General features: G+C 38.4%; 1 protein-coding gene across 3 annotated transcripts; it reads left to right on the top strand.

Moving 5' to 3' along the window:
- The first annotated feature begins 4087 nt into the window (after positions 1-4087).
- On the top strand, positions 4088-17821 carry LOC122009593 (probable F-actin-capping protein subunit beta). Of its 3 annotated transcripts, none has more exons than XM_042565805.1 (8): positions 4088-4377; positions 5060-5130; positions 5271-5384; positions 5552-5634; positions 5723-5796; positions 5903-6022; positions 17371-17440; positions 17582-17821. In XM_042565805.1, exons 1-8 carry the CDS (start codon positions 4249-4251, stop codon positions 17632-17634), a joined length of 714 nt encoding a protein of 237 aa, XP_042421739.1. In that variant the 5' UTR covers positions 4088-4248; the 3' UTR covers positions 17635-17821. The 3 variants fall into 3 exon arrangements, with proteins under 3 accessions (XP_042421739.1, XP_042421740.1, XP_042421738.1); XM_042565804.1 differs by having other exon boundaries at positions 4089-4377; positions 17371-17466; XM_042565806.1 differs by lacking the exon at positions 5271-5384 and having other exon boundaries at positions 17371-17466.
- Positions 17822-18586: the final 765 nt, after the last annotated feature.

The raw sequence follows: 18586 nt of genomic DNA, 5'->3' as shown, positions 1-18586 counted from the left end.
TTTTTATTCAAAATCCTGGCCAAGAATGGTACTCTCTCATCCGGATCTTCTAGGAATACTTCCGGTATGATGAGAGCCTTCCCTTTCCTCGAGTCTCTGGGCAAGGAACTCTCATCCATAGAGACTTGAGGTTGTTCTTTCTTAAGGCTGAGGCCATGGGGTCCTGGCTGATAGTACCCCACGTCAGGCTCACGATAAGGAACCTGAGGAAACCCCTCAGGCTGCTTCCTCTTAGAGCCCCGATCTGAAACAGGGATGGACTCCTTGGAAGCTTCAACAAGGGCTTGGCGTGGTCGCCAGACAGTTGCTTGCTTCTCGGAGGCTGCTCGCCTCTTGGCCTCCTTGAAGAGTTCATATTCTCCTGCGGTCATGGTGACGTTGATGCGGCCAGACTCCTCCATCTTCACGTTCCGGAACAGGTATTTGTGTTCCCACAGACGGCGCCAAATTTGATCCCATCCGGAAGCTGAGTCGGATGAAGGCGGGCCTTGATGTACTGGAGGTTGACAGAAAGTTGACACAGAGTCCGATCTACCTGGCACCTTCAGGAAGAGTTCGCACGGGTGGATGACGAAGGATGATGACCAGGATGACGACGCTACGGTTCTGCGCACACTCAGACGAGCCCACGAGTCGTTACATACCAGAAATCAGGGAAAAAGTCCCGGGTCAGGTCTTTCGACGCTCAAGTCAGGTACTTTTTCCCTAGAAGCACAGAGAAAGGACGAAAAGTAAAGACGAGTAAGAAATGATGAGTGATTGTACCTACATAAGGGACAAAGCATCCCTTTTTATACTGCAGCGGATGTTTCTGGTGTCTGGTGGATGTCAGGGAATGTCGGCTGTCAGGCTTTGTTGGACGGTGAATGACATGTGGCGTCTCCTCATAGGCCAGCGACAGACCCGAAGGGGTAATGAGTCCCGACTGTTAGCATATTCCCTGATACACTGATTATTCTCTGACATTCTCTGACAGATAGTTATGATTCCCTGGCTTGTTTGTCCTGTAATGCATAGACGCTAGGTCTGTACTCCGAGGTCTGTATTTCGACCTGTTTCTGTCTGCTGTTATCTATGGCCCGTACGTCCTGACCTGTACGCTAGGTCTATATCCCGACCTGCATCCGTCTACTGTTATCCATGGCTTGTATGTCCCGACCTGTACGCCAGGTCTGTATCCCGACCTGCATCCGCCTACTATTATCCACGACCTGTACGTCCCGACCTGTACGCCAAGTCTGTATCCCGACCTGTACGCCAAGTCTGTATCCCAACCTGCATCCGTTTACTGTTATCCACGGCCTGTACGTCCCGACCTGTACACCAGGTCTGTATCCCGACCTGCCTCCGTCTACTGTTATCCATGACTTGTACGTCCCGACCTGTACGACAGGTCTGTATCCCGACCTGCCTACATCTACTGTTATCAATGGCTTGTATGTCCCGACCTATACGCTAGGTCTGTATTCTGACCTGCATCCGTCTACTGTTATCCATGGCTTGTACATCCCGACCTGTACGCAGGTCTATATCCGTTCTGCATCTGTCTTCTGTTATTCATGGCTTGTACGTCCCAACCTGCACGTTAGGTCTGTATCTGACCTGCATCTGTCTACTGTTTCCATGACTTGTACGTTCCGGCCTGTACGCCAGGTTTGTATCCCGACCTGCATCTGTCTATTGTTATCCATGGCTTGTACGTCCCGACCTGTACGCCAGGTCTGTATCCCGACCTGTATCTATCTACTATTATGTATGACTTGTACGCCCCGACCTGTACGCCAGGTTTGTATCCCGACCTGCCTCCGTCTACTGTTATCCATGGTTTGTACGTCCTGACCTATACGCCAGGTCTGTATCCCGATCTGCCTCCGTCTACTGTTATCCATGGCTTGTACGTCCCGACTTATACGCCAGGTCTGTATCCTGACCTGCATCCGTCTACTGTTATCCATGGCTTGTACGTCCTGACCTGTACGCCAGGTCTATATCCGTCCTGCATCTGTCTACTGTTATCCATGGCTTGTACGTCCCGACCTGTACGACAGGTCTGTATCCCGACCTGCATCTATCCGCTGTTATCCCTGATTTATACTTCTAGACTTGTAAGCTAGGTCTGTATCCTGGTCTTCTGTGCTTCGCCTGAGGCCTTTCCTTCCGTGCCTTTACCTGGCCTGTGGGCCCTCTCCTTAGCTATACTTGGCTTGTGGATCTTATTTTCAGCTATACCCGGCCTGTGAGCCCCGTTCTTGATTGTTATCGAGGCTAGATCTGGTCCAACTTGGAATCCTATCCTCTAACTGTCCTGCCAGTTGGGATTCTGACCACAGCCACGCAAGCTTGACTTCTGACCTCCACGTAAGCTTGACTTTTGACCTCCACGTAAGCTTGACTCCTGACTTCCATATAAGTTTGACTCCTGACCATCCTATGGTCTTGACTCCTAACTACATCATCCTACTGATCCCACAATCATACATCGTATTAGTAGGTATTACCCTTGATTGTGGTAGATGATATAGCTTTTAGTTCTTCTTGAGTTTTTAAGCTTATATCTCAAATAAATAGTATGAAAAGATACCAATAGACTCTTCAAATCTCAGTGACTTCCTTGTGTCAAGCAACTTAATTTTTGCTTCTGATCTTCATCTACTTAACATCGGATCTCCTTAATTTTTTTTAGTTTTACATCAGGTATCTAATAGGTCAACCGGTCATTAAAAAAATTATTAATTAATTCGTTAAAACTAAGATTCATATTTAGAAAACTGAGAAAGTACTCTATCATGCATCTGCACCATGCCTCTTTAATCTATTTGAACTTTATCTAGACCAATTAATTTCCATCTACTAGACTTCATAAAAAATATTATATATAGAATAATGTTATATCAAAATAATTTTTATCAGCTTAATCAATATTAATTAAATTCGAATTTAACTAATTTTATTAAGTTAATAAATATTATTTCAATATACTAATATCCCGTGTATTATAATTTTAATCAAATTATAGAAGTTTTTTTTATATTATAATAGCTATTAAAATATATTAAAATAAGAGTTTTAGGATAAAAATTATATATTTTTTAAAAGGAGCATCTTTTGATTTTTTTTTTCCTCCAAAGGTCTACGTTAGCCAAAGAAAAATAACATTTCTAATAAAAAAAAAAGTTCGGACAAAAAATTTACTCCAAATTACCAATATACCGAATCACGTGCATAAAATTTCTAAATATCTAAATAACGTGCCTAGTCTTAAAATTATTAAATACGTGTTTTATACTCATTTTGAACACTTCGGATTTATCTCAATCGACTGTTAGAGATACAGTCATCGACTTGACTTAGTAGTGTTCATCAGTAAAGTAAAATTTTGAATCAATTATTTACTATAGCAATTAATTATTTTTCTAAAAAAATAATTAATTTATGTTTAAAAATTTATTATTTTTAATATATATTATGTTAAATAAAATATTTAATTAATAAATTTAAAAAACTTATCTAATCAATCTTAAATATAAAGTTGATACAATATATTAAGAATAATAATTTTTTTTTAACACAAATTGATCATTTGAAATAAAATGAATTAATTCTTACCGTATAATAATCGATTCTGACTTAATTACTGTGCTGATGAAGGACTCGTTGCATTGTAATAGGCGATTAAACAGTTTAATTTATATTTAAAAATTTATTGCTCTCAATATAATTAATTAAATTAATATTTAAGAATATAAATATAATTAAAAGAACTATACGAATATATAAAATTTTATTTAAACCATCAATTTATCCTATCAACTAATAGTGAGAAGAACAATAAACAGGAGTAAATTGGGTATGATTTAAAAAGTTGAGTGTCTTGATTTGGATATTTAAAAACGTTAGGTACGTGATTACAAATTTATAAAAAAAATATTATTTTTATCTTCTAAACTACAATAAAATATCTCAGGAATTATATTTACTTATTGATTACAATAAATATAGATATAATTTTTTTCCTTAACAAACTATACAATTAATTTCTAAAACACCGAGGGAAGAAAATCCAAAGAAAATATTTTTAATTTGAGTCGAGCTCTCACGAGGGAAACTCGGATAACGCGAAACAGCTCTCTTTCTCCCTATCTTCTCCCTTTTGTTTTTTTTTTCCTCCCTTCCTTCCTCGAAGAACATCTCATCGTCCGCTGCTTTCCGACTTCCGAGTGTGCGAGGCGGAGATAGATCCATCCGAGAATGGAGGCGGCCATGGATCTGATGCGGAGGATCTCGCCAAAGGAGAGCGAGACTGCTCTCTCCGCCTTGATGTCCCTGATCCCTCACCATTCCGCTGACCTCCTCTCGCAAGTCGACCTTCCTCTCCAGGTCCTCGCCTGTCGTTCCTTTCGCTTATGTTCCTTATCTTCCATGTGGTTTCTGGTTTGCATCTTTGGTCGCGGAAGTGGCGTTAATTTTTTCCCCCCTCGATTGACCTGATCTGTCGTTCTTGTCGTTGATCTGTGCCGATATTGGGAAATTCCCCTTTTTATAAGAGGGAGAGGTAGCTCTTTCTACCTCCTGTTTCTTTCTCCTTTTTTTTTTTCCTGCGCAGTTTGTGTTTCGGTTTGTTTGTCTTCGCCAGTTCTTATTGAGATAAATCTGCGTCTAATGTCGTATAAATGCTTCGATTTGGTAAATCTAGCCTCCTATTCGTATTAACTCTTGATTTTTTTTTGAAGAAACTCTTGTTTGACCTTTTTTTTTTTTTTTTTTTTTGCATTTTCAATTCTGTCGTCGACATCTCTTATTACGCTGTCTGCGAAGTTGAAATTTTCTTCCATATTTACTGTAACTGAGAGAAAATTGTGATTTCTTGCAGGTACAACCTAATTGCCAAATTCCAACAGTTTCAACTTAATCTGAAAGCAGCCATCTGCCAAATCCCAACCATTTCAATTTGCTAAATGATAATATGTTATGACTGCTTCATGCGAATATCTGTGTTAGATTAATTTGTACCAAAAGGATTCTAAAGTTCTTATTTTTCTTTCTAATGTAATTTTTTTAGGTGTGTATGGACAATGTCTTGATGAAAGAGTTTATTTTGTGTGAATACAACAGAGATGCTGATTCGTACAGGTAAACTTTATCTATTCGAGTCTCAATATATTTTAGGATTATGCTATTGCATTATTGTGTTTATTAGTTGGAAGCATCTAATTTTCATTGTCTTATATTCCTGTAAGCCTTACTTTCCAATTACTTGATACGACTCTCAGGTCACCATGGTCTAATGTGTATTTTCCTCCCCTAGAAGATGGCACTCTTCCCTCTAACCAACTGAGAAAATTGGAAATTGAAGCAAATGAAGTTTTTACTGTTTATTGTGAACAGTGAGGTCCTTAACTTTCTTTGTTTTAGTTGTAGTCGTGGTTTGTTTTACATTTAAAATAATTCATTGGTGCTCTTCATTGATGTCATTAATTGTCTGCAGAATGTTGATTACTTTTCTTTGTTTTGTAGAGAATAATGTCAACTGTTTTCCATTTTTTACTGATAGGTACTACGAGGGGGGTGTTTCATCAGTTTATATATGGGATGATGACAGCCAAGGATTTGTGGCTTGCTTTTTGATAAAGAAAGGTGAGTTCTTCTTTCTTAAATGGAAAATGCATTATCTATTGAAGGAATGTAGCAACTTTCTAATTACATTTATTAATTTGGAGTGAAGATGGGTCAAGAACAGCAGATGGTAAAAGAGGATATCTGCAAGAAGGGTCTTGGGATGCTATTCATGTTATAGAGGTCGATATTATATTGACTTCAAGATAATTTAAGTTATATATTGTTTTCATACTTTCTGCTAGTGACTCTTTTAGTGATAACTATTCAATCTTATCTGCGCTAATAGGTTGGACTAGAGGAGGAGGGAAGAGCTCACTATTGCTTGACCAGTACTGTCATGCTGTCTTTGACAACTGAAAACAAGTCATCTGGAACCTTCAATCTTTCTGGATCAATCAGAAGACAGGTACTTGCCTGTAATAATTACACACTTATCCTTTGATGGTTGAATATTTTTGTAATATTTACTTATCCGATTGGCCTTGAAACAAAGTTTCTGTCAAAGAAACTGGCTAATAATGATCTGGCATCAGACATCTGAAGGTTTTAATTATTTTCTCAAATACGCATCTATCAGGTTGCTTATGCATTCATAAAGCAAAGATTGAATAATGCATTCAGGCAGAAGCATTCATTATGCTACTAATGGTTAATTGAATAATGCATTCAGGAAGAAGCATTCATTATGCTAATAATGGTTAATCTTTCTCTCATGACTTTGCATAAGGCAAAGATTGTTTTTTTAGTGGTGATAAGTCACTCTTTCTGTTGCTCTACAGAACCTTTTCACCTTTATATGGCTACTTGTTCTTTCAAAATAATTTGATCCTTTTCTATGTTCAAGATTCTTCTCCCTTGTTCTGCCTGGTAATGAATAGTAGTGTTTGTTGGTACCCAAGGTAGTTTTGATGTGATCAGCCAAGTTAGGTTAGGTCCGGTTGTGTTCAACCCTGTGTCTAAGTGTGCAGGAACTTAGGAGCATAGGACGTCGAGCAAAAGACGCAACTAGCGAGAAGGACGGCACGGGAGAGAGCCGACGGGCTCGGTGCGTTTGAGGGACGAGGTGCTGCGGAAGAGTACGCGGGCGGATGAGAAGGAGCCGTGCGACGTTTCTGAGGGACGAGAAGCCGGAGCAGAAGTTTGCTCGAGAAGGCTGAAAGTTGGGTTCGGATGAGCCTTATTCCGGATGGTCGAAATCACCGAAGCGAGCGGAGCCTGAGCGGAAGACCCGGACCAAAGCGAGCGGAGCCGAAGCTGGAGGCTTGGAGAGAAAGTCAACAAAATGTTGACTTTCAACCTGGGCTCCCGGATCAGTCCGGGGCACCCGGACTTCGGGCGCCCGGAACCCAGTTTTTATCCAAATCATCGTGTCATTTGAACGTTGCGTCAGGATATAATTCTATCTCATTCCAGGTGCTTGGAACCCTTCCAAGCGCCCCGAGCAGGGCTATATAAGCAGCTCTGCTCCCAAAAGCTAAAAACAACTAGAAATAATGCAACAACACTTGTAGACGCTTTTTGATTTGTTTAACTTTTTGATTCTGTGTGTTCACTGCTGTAAAGAGGCTTCTCCGTCTGAAGGAGATATTAGTGAGCATTAATCTACCTTGAATTAACAATCTTCCCGGTTGTAACCAAGTAAACTAGTTGTGCCTCTGTTTTTCAGTTTATCTATTACTCATTTTATGCAAGTGTTATTTTTAATTAAGTTATAAGTTCGAGAAAGGTTGTTTTGTTTTGTTTTTGTGCAGGGGCTATTCACCCCCTCTAGTCAGCCACCAAGGGTCCTAACAAGTGGTATCAGAGCGAGGACGTCTCAGAAAGATTAACCATCGACTGAAGCAATGAGACGATGGCCGGACCGAGCATATACCTATCGAAGTTCAAGGGAGAATTCGCGAGCTAGAAAAAAAAAATTGAGGTATTCTTTAAAATCGATTTTGAATGGCTTTTAATAATGAAATTCGATTTTGTAATACCCGAAGGTAAGGAAGAATACTAGTAGACGAAGAAGGAGCAGGCCGACTTCATGGCAAACGACAAAGCAGAGTTCCATCTGCTGAGCGTCCTACCGCCACAAGAAGTCAACCAGATCGGCGCCTACAACTCAACAAAGGAGCTTTAGGACAAGTTAGCTACACGAAGGGACGTCTGAAGTCAAGCTTGCGAGACGGGATCTGCTAAGGAACTAGTTGAGTAACATAAAATTGAAAGCAGAAGAAACCGTTGCACATCTTCACTCGAGAATGAAGGAACTAATCACTGGACTCACGAATTTCGGAGAAAAGGTAAGTAACTGAGATTCAAGTATGCGCTTAATGCATTTCCTAGAACTACCGAGTGGGCATCATTAGTAGATGCTTACTATTATATCTAAAGATTTAGAATCTGTCACCGTAGAAGAAATGTTTTCAACATTTGAAAGTCCATGAAACGAGATGTGCAGATTCGAAGAAGGAGCCGAAGCATAATATTGCCCTCAAGGTGAAGATGGATGAACTAGATTCAGAATCCTCTCTCAATGATTAGGAAACGACGAGGATAACAACAACAATAACAACCAAGCCTTTTCCCATTAGGTGGGGTCGGCCGTATGAATCCTTTTACGCCATTGAGCCCTATCTCCTATTATATCATCATCTATATTTAAATAAATTTTATCTTGTTTTATTGTTGCTAACCAAGTCTTTTTTGGTCGTCCTCTTCCTCGTTTGATATGCATGTTTATCATAGTTTCACATCGCCTAACTGGAGCATTAAACGTGTCTCTTAAACGTGTCCGTATCATTATCTAAGTACATGTCCGTATCATCTTAAACGTGTCTCTCGGAGTTTGTCCTCAATAGATACAACTCCGACTTTCTCTCTAGTGCTCTCATTCCTTATTTTGTCCATCTTCGTATGTCCACACATCCACCTTAACATCCTCATCTCTGCAACTCTCATCTTATGCTCATGTCTCGAGTCATAACCCAACATTCAGCTCCATATAACATAGCAGGTCTAACTGCGGTTTTATAGAATTTACCTTTAAATTTAAAAGGTACTTTATGGTCACATAAAACACCCGACGCTCCCCTCCATTTCACCCATCCTAGTTGTATTCTACGTAAGACATCTCTCTCAATCCCTCCATCATTTTGTAAAAATGATCCTAAATATTTAAATCTCTCGGTTCCGGGCAACTCGTCCTCTCCTATCTTAACAATTGTTTCATTACTTCTAATATTGCTAAACTTAAATTTCATATATTCTGTCTTTAATCTACTAAGCTTAAAACCTTTCCCTTTTTACTCCTTCACGTGTCTCATCTACAAAAAAAATAATATCATCTGCAAACAACATGCACCACGGTACTGTATCTTGAATGTGCGCAGTGAGTTCGTCCATAATTAGTGTAAAAAGATAGAGACTTAGGGCTGATCCTTGATGTAACCCTATCTTTATTGGAAATGCTTCAGTTACTCTGCCTGAAGTCTTTACTCTGGTCGTTACATTCTCATACATATCCTTAATTAGTTCAATATATATTACGTTAATACCTCTCTTTTCTAAAATTCTCCATATAATTTCTCTTGGAACTCTATCATAAGTTTTTTCTAAGTCAATGAATACCATGTGTAGATCTTGTTTTTACTCCCGATATTTTTCAATTAATTGTCTAAGGAGATGTATAGCTTTTATTGTCGACTTTCCAGGCATGAACCCAAATTGATTTTCTGTCACTCTGGTCTCCTTAATCTTTTTTCTATTACTTTTTCCTAAAGTTTCATAGTATGACTCATTAGTTTAATATCCCTATAGTTTGCACAATTTTGTATGTCTCCCTTGTTCTTATATAAGGGAACTAGGGTATTTATCCTCCATTGATCAAACATTCTTTTCGTTTTCAATATCATATTAAATAATTTTGTAAGTCATTCAATACCTTGTTTCCTTAAGCACTTCCATACCTCTATCGGAATATCATCTGGTCCAACGGCTTTTTCATTATGCATCTCATTTAAAGTTTGTTTTACTTCTTTGAATTCTACGATAAAAATTAAAATTTCTATGCTCATTTGACCTAATTAAATTACCTAAGTTTAGTTGGTTACCTAAACCTTCATTAAAAAGTTGATGAAAATACCTCTTCCACCGTTCTTTTATTTCTCCATCATTTACTAATACCCTATTACATTCATCTTTAATACATTTTATTTAGCTAAGATCTCTTGTTTTCCTTTCTCTCACTTTAGCTATTCTAAAAATGTCTCTTTCCCCTTCTTTTGTACCCAATTTTTGATATAAGCGTTCAAAAGTTTCATTTTTTGCTTCACTCACTACTTTCTTAGCTTCTTTCTTGGCTATTGTATATTTTTTTAAGTTTTCCTCGTTCTTACAAATATATAATTCCTTATAAGCTATTCGTTTTTCCTTCACTTTTTCTTGTACTTTCTCATTCCACCATCAAGATTCTTTACTTAGTGGTGTATACCCCTTTGACTCACCGAGTACACTCTTAGCTACTATTTTCAACTTTGATACCATCTTATCCCATGTTGTATTAGAGTCATCGTATATTTCACCTATTGCTTGTACTTCTACCTTCTCCTTAAATATATTTTGTTTCTCATCCTTTAACTTCCACCACTTAATTCTAGGAATTGTATATATTTTCTTTCTATTGATACTATGTTTGAGGCGTATATCCAACACTACTACCCTATGTTGGGTAGTTAAGCTTTCTCTAGGGATGACTTTGCAATCTTTACAAATCTTTCTATTCTTCTTCCTAACAATAAGAAAGTCAATTTGCGATTTATTATTCCCACTTTTGAATGTGAATAAGTGTTCTTCTCTTTTCTTAAAAAACGTATTAGTTAATATAAGGTCATATGCTATCGCAAAATCTATTATAGTTTTCCCTTCCTCATTTCTCATTCCTTATTCCAAACCCATAACTCTCATGTACTCTCTCATATTCCTTATTTTTCACTCCGACATGCCCATTTGGATCACCTCCTATTAAAATCATTTCATTTGGTGGAATATTTTGTAATATTTCATCTAAGTCCTCCCAAAACCTTGATTTGGTAGCTTCATCTAATCCTACTTGTGGGGCATATACGTTAATTATGTTCATAGTTTCTTTCGCCACTATTATCTTAAGGGCTATAATTCTATCCCCTTTTCTAACTACTCCTATAACTTCATCATTTAACAAACTATCTACAATGATACTCACTCCATTTCTTGCTTTACTCTTTCCAGTGTACCATAACTTAAAATCCGAATTCTCTATCATCTTTGTTTTCTCGCCTATCCATTTTGTCTCTTGTACACACAAAATACTAATTTTTCTCCTAATCATCATATCTACTATCTCCATTGATTTACCAGTGAGAGTTCCTATATTCCATATTCTAAATCTTAGATTATTAGTTTTCCTATCATATTTGTTCTTATCTAACCTATGGTGTGAGAACTTTTGCCTATTTAACACTACACCCAAGTTCTCATGGAGATGTAGCGATCCTTGCTGAGACATTACAGTCGGACCTGTAACGGGAACTCTTGCATATTTATCACTACACCCGAGTTCTGGAGATGTAGTGGTCCTTGCGAGACGTTACAGTCGGACCCTGCAACGCGTTCCTTCCGGGGAACAACCTAGCATTAGCACAATAGTTTAATGAATTCATTCATTGAATATTTGTCATAGTTTGACGCTGGCTGGCAACCTAATGCAACCCTCTTCCTTTATCCGGGCTTGGGATCGGCCATGACCGGTCATCATGGGCGGAGTTATGAGGAAACGACGATGATGGTAAATCAATTTAAAAAGTTATTCAAATATAGAAAATCTAACAATCTGCAGGGTAGAAAGAGAAGAAAAATCAGATGCTATCATTGCAATGAAGAAGGATACGTGAAAGACAACTGTCCTAAATTGAAGAACAAGGACAAGGGCAAGAACAAAAAGCCCGTCCAAACAAATAAGCACAAAAAATTGAAGGCGATGTGGGACGAAACGTCGTCCGAATCAGAGATTGAGGCTTTCTCCGGACTTGCGTTAATGGCAAGCCATCAAGAAGATGAACAAGAAGTAAGCTCGTCCGAAATGAGCATCGAGAGCATCGATGAAGGGGGAGCTATATCGGAAGAAAGCAGCAGTTCAGGGGGAGCTACGGATAACGGGATCGATAAGGTAAGTCAGGTACGATCTCTTCCGTCCGAAAAATTATTCACGTTTGTTAAATTACTATTGAAATCTGTTGCATGTTGGAAAAAGAAAACAATGAAGTGAAATGGATTTTAGGAAAATCTTGTTTAGTAGAAGATTTTGATAAATTAAAAATAAAAGTAGAATACTTGACACAACGAGCATGCTTAAATGTTAAAACCCAAAATTATAATGGACTAAGTTGGCATTTTAGATTTCATAGGGGCTAAATCAGAAAACTATCTTGAAAATATGTTCCAAAGAATTTCTGATTAACCCAGTTAGTAGGAACCTATATTGGGTTCCAAAAAACCTATATAAATTAAGTTTAAATTGACCTTAGGGCTTTCAGAGAGTAGATTAAATGTTTGATTTCCTTAAAAGACTTTGTCTAGAAAATGATTATTGCTCTAATAACCAAGAAGGCCTAGTGCCTCGCCACACCTGGAAGCCAATTAATGAAATAAAATATTTAATTGACTAATTGATAAAACATTTTATTGTGATTAAATAAAGCTTTAAAAAGTTACTCAACCATTTTTTTTTAACTTAGAAAATTTAACAAAGCTTAAAGTTTTTTAAATTTATCTGTCTTACAAGTTTTTTAATATATAAAAACTTTGCTTTACCAAAGTTTATTTTTATAGTTTTTTTTTCAGAGTTTTTGTTAAAAAAAGAACTTAAACTTTTGAGATACCACATTTTTTATGTGATCAAAGGGGGAGAAGGAAAGATTAAGTCTAGGGGGAGGTAGCTTAAATTCTTTTACTTTTTTATTACAAAATTTATTGATTAAGTCTAGGGGGAGGTAGCTTAAATTCTTTTACTTTTTTATTGCAAAATTTATTGCTTTTACTTTATGTTGGTTTATCCTAACTTAACTTAGGTTGCTCATATCAAAAAGGGGGAGATTGTTGATAGGGCTGTAAATGAACTAAGTGTTCGTGAACAAGCTTGGTGTTCGGTTTGGTAAGAGTTTGTTTATGTTCGTTCAATATACATAAGATTAATTAAACAAATAAGGTTGAACGGTTCGTTAAGCTAAATAACAAGCTTGAATACATATGTGTTCAGCTTGTTAACGTTTGTGAACAATGTTCGTGAACAACGTTCATGAACAATGTTCACAAACCATATTCATTAATAAAACTCTTTTCAATATACTAAATAAATAATAAAATAAAATAAAATAAATTTAAATTATCAAGCTCAATAACCAATCAAACAACTAAAAGTTTCAAACAATCAAACAAGCTTGAATTGAGAGCTTGATAACATCTAAATGCACCAAGCTCGAACCAAGCTCAAGCCAAGCTCGAACCAAGCTCAAGCCAATCTTGAATTGAGAGTTTGATAATATCTAAACGAACCAAGCTCAAGCCAAGCTTTAAACAAGCTCAAGCTCATAAAAAATAAACCAAGCCAAGCTTGAACACTCATTTCAAAAACTTGGTTCATTTTAAGCTCGACTCGGCTTGGTTACCTTATCAAACAAGCTTGAACACCCCAAAGCTCGGCTCATCTTATTTACGACTCTAATTGTTGGTATCCCAAGGTAGTTTTGATGTGATCAACCAAGTTAGGTTAGGTCCTGTTGTGTTTTAACCCTGTGTCTAAGTGTGCAGGAACTTAGGAGCACAGGACGTCGAGCAAAAGACGCAGCTAGCGAGAAGGACGGTACGGGAGAGAGCCGACGAGCTCGATGCTTCTGAGGGACGAGTTGTTGCGGAAGAGTACGCGGGAGAAGGAGGCACGTGGCGTTTTCGAGGGACGAGAAGCCGGAGCGGAAGCTTGCTCGAGAAGGCCGGAAGTTGGGTTCGAATGAGCCCTTTTCCGGATGGTCGAAATCACCCAAGCGAGCGAAGTCGGAGCGGAAGACCCGGATCGAAGTGAACGGAGCCGAAGCTGGAGGCCCGGAGAGAAAGTCAATAAAATGTTGACTTTCAACCTTCAGGGCGCCCGGACCTGGTCGGGGTGCCCGAACCAATCTAGGGTGCTCGGAACCATTCCGGACGCCCGAAACCCACTTTTTATCCAAATCAACATGTCATTTGAACGTTGCGTCAGGGATAGAATTCTATTACATTCTAGATGTCTGGAACCCTTCCAGGTGCCTTGAGCAGGGTTATATAAGCAGCCCTGCTTCCAGAAGCTAAGAACAACTAAAAATAGTGCAACAACACTTGCAGACGCTTTTTGATTTGTTTAGCTTTTTGATTCTGTGCGTTCACTGTTGTTAAGAGGCTTCTTCGCCTAAAGGAGATATTAGTGAGCATTAATCTGTCTTGGATTAACAACCTCCTCGGTTGTAACCAAGTAAACCAGCTGTGTCTTTGTTTTTTCAGTTTATCTATTACTCATTTTATGCAAGTGTTATTTTTAATTAAATTATAAGTTCGAGAAATGTTGGTTTATTTTGTTTTTGTGCAGGGGCTACCAAGGGTCGTAACAGTGTTTTCATGTTCTAGTTGAAGACTTTGCATTTATTATCAAGGGGAAGATTATTATTTTTACCAAAGATATGCAAATCAAATTAGGATCTTGTAATAATATATTTTGAAGAATACATTAGGAATTAATCTCTCTAGTAGGGAGCTCTTTAAATCAGCATACAACTGCCTATAATAGACTTTGGGAAAAGGTAAACACTCGAGGGATTTTGGAAGACAGAGGGATGGTTTGACCCTTTGCTGGATGCAGGAAAATAAGATTTGCATTTGTTACCTTTTAGGCAGCACGTATACAACATGCAACCCTGCAAAATAAGATATTCTGAATTAAGAAAGAAAAAAAATAGTATATTGAAGTGCTGGGAGAGGTGAAGAGGCTAGGGTACGGATGAGGAGATGAATGCCCAAGTAGAAGTTGATCTGTAGGGATACAAAGAAGAAGCCCTTGTGTGGGGAAGCCCAGCTAGAAGTCTAGTTAAGGGAAGAAGAGGTAGCAATGGTTAAAACTCAGGAAGATCATTGTAGCAGAGCTACAAAAGCTATAGCCAAACTCGTTCACAAAGAAGAACCAATAAAAGTTAGGGTAGCCTTATTACAAGGCAATATCATCATAAGCTGGATTAAGACCTCATCAAATCTGCCAAGAAAAAGTAAAGAAGATGACTATGTGCAAACAAGATAGTCATTGGACAAGATGAGAAATTCAATATAGTGAGAGGTATAGAGAAGGAAAGAGAATAAAAATAAATGCCTGAGTAGGCATAGCAACATTAGTGGCTCCCTGCAACAGAAGCTGAGAGAAGCTTTGTTGCAGGTGAGAGAGTTCGCACTCTTGGCAGCACTGTCTGGCGAGGCAAGATGCAATGACTAGTAGATTTGATGGTGGCTAAGGTGAAGGTTAAAACTCAGGAAGATCATTGTAGCAGAGCTACAAAAGTTATAGCCAAGCTCGTTCACAAAGAAGAACCAATAGAAGTTAGGGTAGCCTTATTACAAGGCAATATCGTCATAAGCTGGATTAAGACCTCATCAAATCTGCCAAGAAAAAGTAAAGAAGATGACTATGTGCAAACAAGATAGTCATTGGACAAGATGAGAAATTCAATATAGTGAGAGGTATAGAGAAGGAAAGAGAATAAAAATAAATGCCTGAGTAGGCATAGCAACATTAGTGGCTCCCTGCAACAGAAGCTGAGAGAAGCTTTGTTGCAGGTGAGAGAGTTCGCACACTTGGCAGCACTGTCTGGCGAGGCAAGATGCAATGACTAGTAGATTTGATGGTGGCTAAGCTGAAGGTTAAAACTCAGGAAGATCATTGTAGCAGAGCTACAAAAGCTATAGCCAAGCTCGTTCACAAAGAAGAACCAATAGAAGTTAGGGTAGCCTTATTACAAGGCAATATCGTCATAAGCTGGATTAAGACCTCATCAAATCTGCCAAGAAAAAGTAAAGAAGATGACTATGTGCAAACAAGATAGTCATTGGACAAGATGAGAAATTCAATATAGTGAGAGGTATAGAGAAGGAAAGAGAATAAAAATAAATGCCTGAGTAGGCATAGCAACATTAGTGGCTCCCTGCAACAAAAGCTGAGAGAAGCTTTGTTGCAGGTGAGAGAGTTCGCACTCTTGGCAGCACTGTCTGGCGAGGCAAGATGCAATGACTAGTAGATTTGATGGTGGCTAAGGTGAAAAATTCTCGGCACAAGATAGTCAGATTTGGAGTTTGACAAATGTAGATGACCTAAGCGACTGAAAGAGCACCCATGATTTGGGTGGCGGCTGCTCGCAACGATAAATATAGTGTTGGAGTGCATGCTGGCAAGGAGCATAAGCATTGTACACCTGTGTTGCAGGTGGTAGGACGACCAAAAATTCTTAGTCAGCAAGCGGTAGCTTCATTGGAAGTTGCATCACATGAGGAAGTGGATTGACACTGTAATTGGTGTCATGAAATTGTGAGGGATGACAACATCGACCTGTGGTCATGGGATAGTGTGAAAAGTTTTTACTGCTGGGGGAGGCACTGTTGCCTAAAGATTGCAAAGGAGGTCTTCAGCTTTGGGTTACATCAGAAGTTCTGGAGTTTCACAACTCATTGCATGAATGCCTGCCTCTTGAGTCCATTTGACAAATCTTTGAAGCACTGGCGAATGCCTAGAATGGATTTACTCCAGGATGAAGATTGTGAAAGAGAAGTCTCCAGTTTTCGGTTGCATCATGGTTTATATAGTTGTGTGTCTCAAGCTTTGTCCAGCCACTTTTTGTGTGCGGTAGACAGATCTATGAAGCATTGGAGAAACTGAGACTAGATTTTCTCCAGAACAAATGAGAGAGAGAGAGAGAGAGAGAGAGAGAGAGAGCACTTGGATGTGGGAGGGCTTTGGCTGCTGCTGCTTGCCTACAAGGGGAATACATCTTTTGAAAAAAAAATGCTTTGATAGCATGTTGAATCTTGGATAAAAAGATTTGTTGATTGTCAAGGGATAATTACATCTGAATATAGGACTCGGTGTAAAACACCTAAACCAAAAATATCAACATGGGGCTAAAACCACTTAATACCTAATAGTTCTCTGAACCAACCTAGTTTCTTGATTCAACCATTGTACCATATAGGAATAAACGTCCTAAAGTGATCTGCCTAATGCATGTGTGATTGGGTTGAATTGTAGTGTCGATGGAGATGAGAAGGGAAGAGCTCATTGAAATGGATGTAAAGAAGTCATCATTTGGTGGCTTGGGAAAGAAAGGATGTTTGGATAAAGCTTGATGTAAGATTCATTTACAAAAGGTTTTAGTGTTACAGAGCTATTTCGACTGAGGAAGAGACTCCAAATTCATTATATTCATATACAGAGACAAGGAGTTAGATAATTATGAAGATAAATGATTTTATTTTAAAAAGGATTTAGAATTTGCATATCAACCTTCAAGTCTTCTTTTGAAGACACTGCATACGCATACCTAGTTTTAATTGTTTCCAACAACCACCAGATTAGTATAATTAAATAATTTACTGGATTCAACCACAAATCTTTTTTTTAAACATTTTAATTGCCAAACAAAGTCAAGTTACCTGACATTAATTTCAATGCAGATGACTCTTGATCTTCCCATCGCTGAGGGTCACCTATGCAACATGGGAAAGATGATCGAGGAGATGGAAGGTAAGCTTAGGAACTCACTGGATCAGGTAATTGTCCCTTTCACATCCTCGTATCAACCTGGTTTACTTACCTTGAATACCTGTCAAGAACTTTCATTTGATCCATTTACAAAATTCTACTTTGTTTTTTTTCCTTGGACAGGTATATTTTGGGAAGACAAGGGAGATGGTCTGCACCTTAAGGCCACCACCTGAGGGGGTTCAACTTAGACTGCCTTGAAAATTGAAGCAAACTCTTGTGCATAGTTGAGTTCCTAACACCTTGCCATGTCAAATTTTGCTACTATCAATGCTTGGATTTGAGTTATGAACTGTTTAACTTAAAGATTAGGGAGAGTGACAAGGAACAATTTGAAATAAAAGCTCGCTTCACACAAAATCACCCTATTCATATTGCACAAATTGAATGCTGCGTTGATGGTTTGATTATTCTAATCAAGTTGTGTACTTTAGGAGTCCTTTTCAATCGTAATGCTATAGAATGTATATAGTTGAAATATGCAGCTTCCTTGAGGCTAGGTAAGGCTGCGTACAATGGATCCTTCCTCGGGACCTCGTATGACGAAAATTTTGTGCACCGGACTGCTCTTGAAAATGGGTGCCCGTTGACTTCCATGAAGATAGTTCAATATAGTTGAGATCATCAGGTAGGTTAAGGTGATACTACCTACTGAAAGTGATGCATGAATTTTGGTAGGTTAATTGTTTTGCCACAACTCAAGTTAGAATAAGATTTACAAGCCAATATTTGACTTATAGCATCAATTTGTCTAATCAGTTGACTTATTAATCAACTAAAATAGCTTGATCTCAAATTAATTTATTGACTTTGACTTAGAACATCAGTTGACATATTTCTGTAAAAATTTGAACGGAGGACTCTGAAAATAACGAGATTATTTTCTTGAATTCGATTGCATTAAATGGTAAGGAAAATAATGCAATACAATTTCAATCAGATCTAAAACATTTCAGGAACCGAACGAGCTCAAATCTTCACGCATAATTCATTAAGAGCAGAAGTGACAGCGAAAGCAGGAGCAGGAAGGAAGCAGCAAGCTGTGGCGCATTAGACTGCAATGGCTCCGGTGCATCGGCTGGCGACGGTGATGGTCCGTCAGTCAATGGGGCTGGGGGTGGTGGCGGA

This window comes from Zingiber officinale, chromosome 8A (genome assembly GCF_018446385.1).
Source record: "Zingiber officinale cultivar Zhangliang chromosome 8A, Zo_v1.1, whole genome shotgun sequence".
Lineage (NCBI taxonomy): Eukaryota > Viridiplantae > Streptophyta > Magnoliopsida > Zingiberales > Zingiberaceae > Zingiber > Zingiber officinale.
The sequence above is the reverse complement of the archived record's forward strand: the minus strand, read 5'-3'. Positions and strand labels throughout refer to the sequence as shown.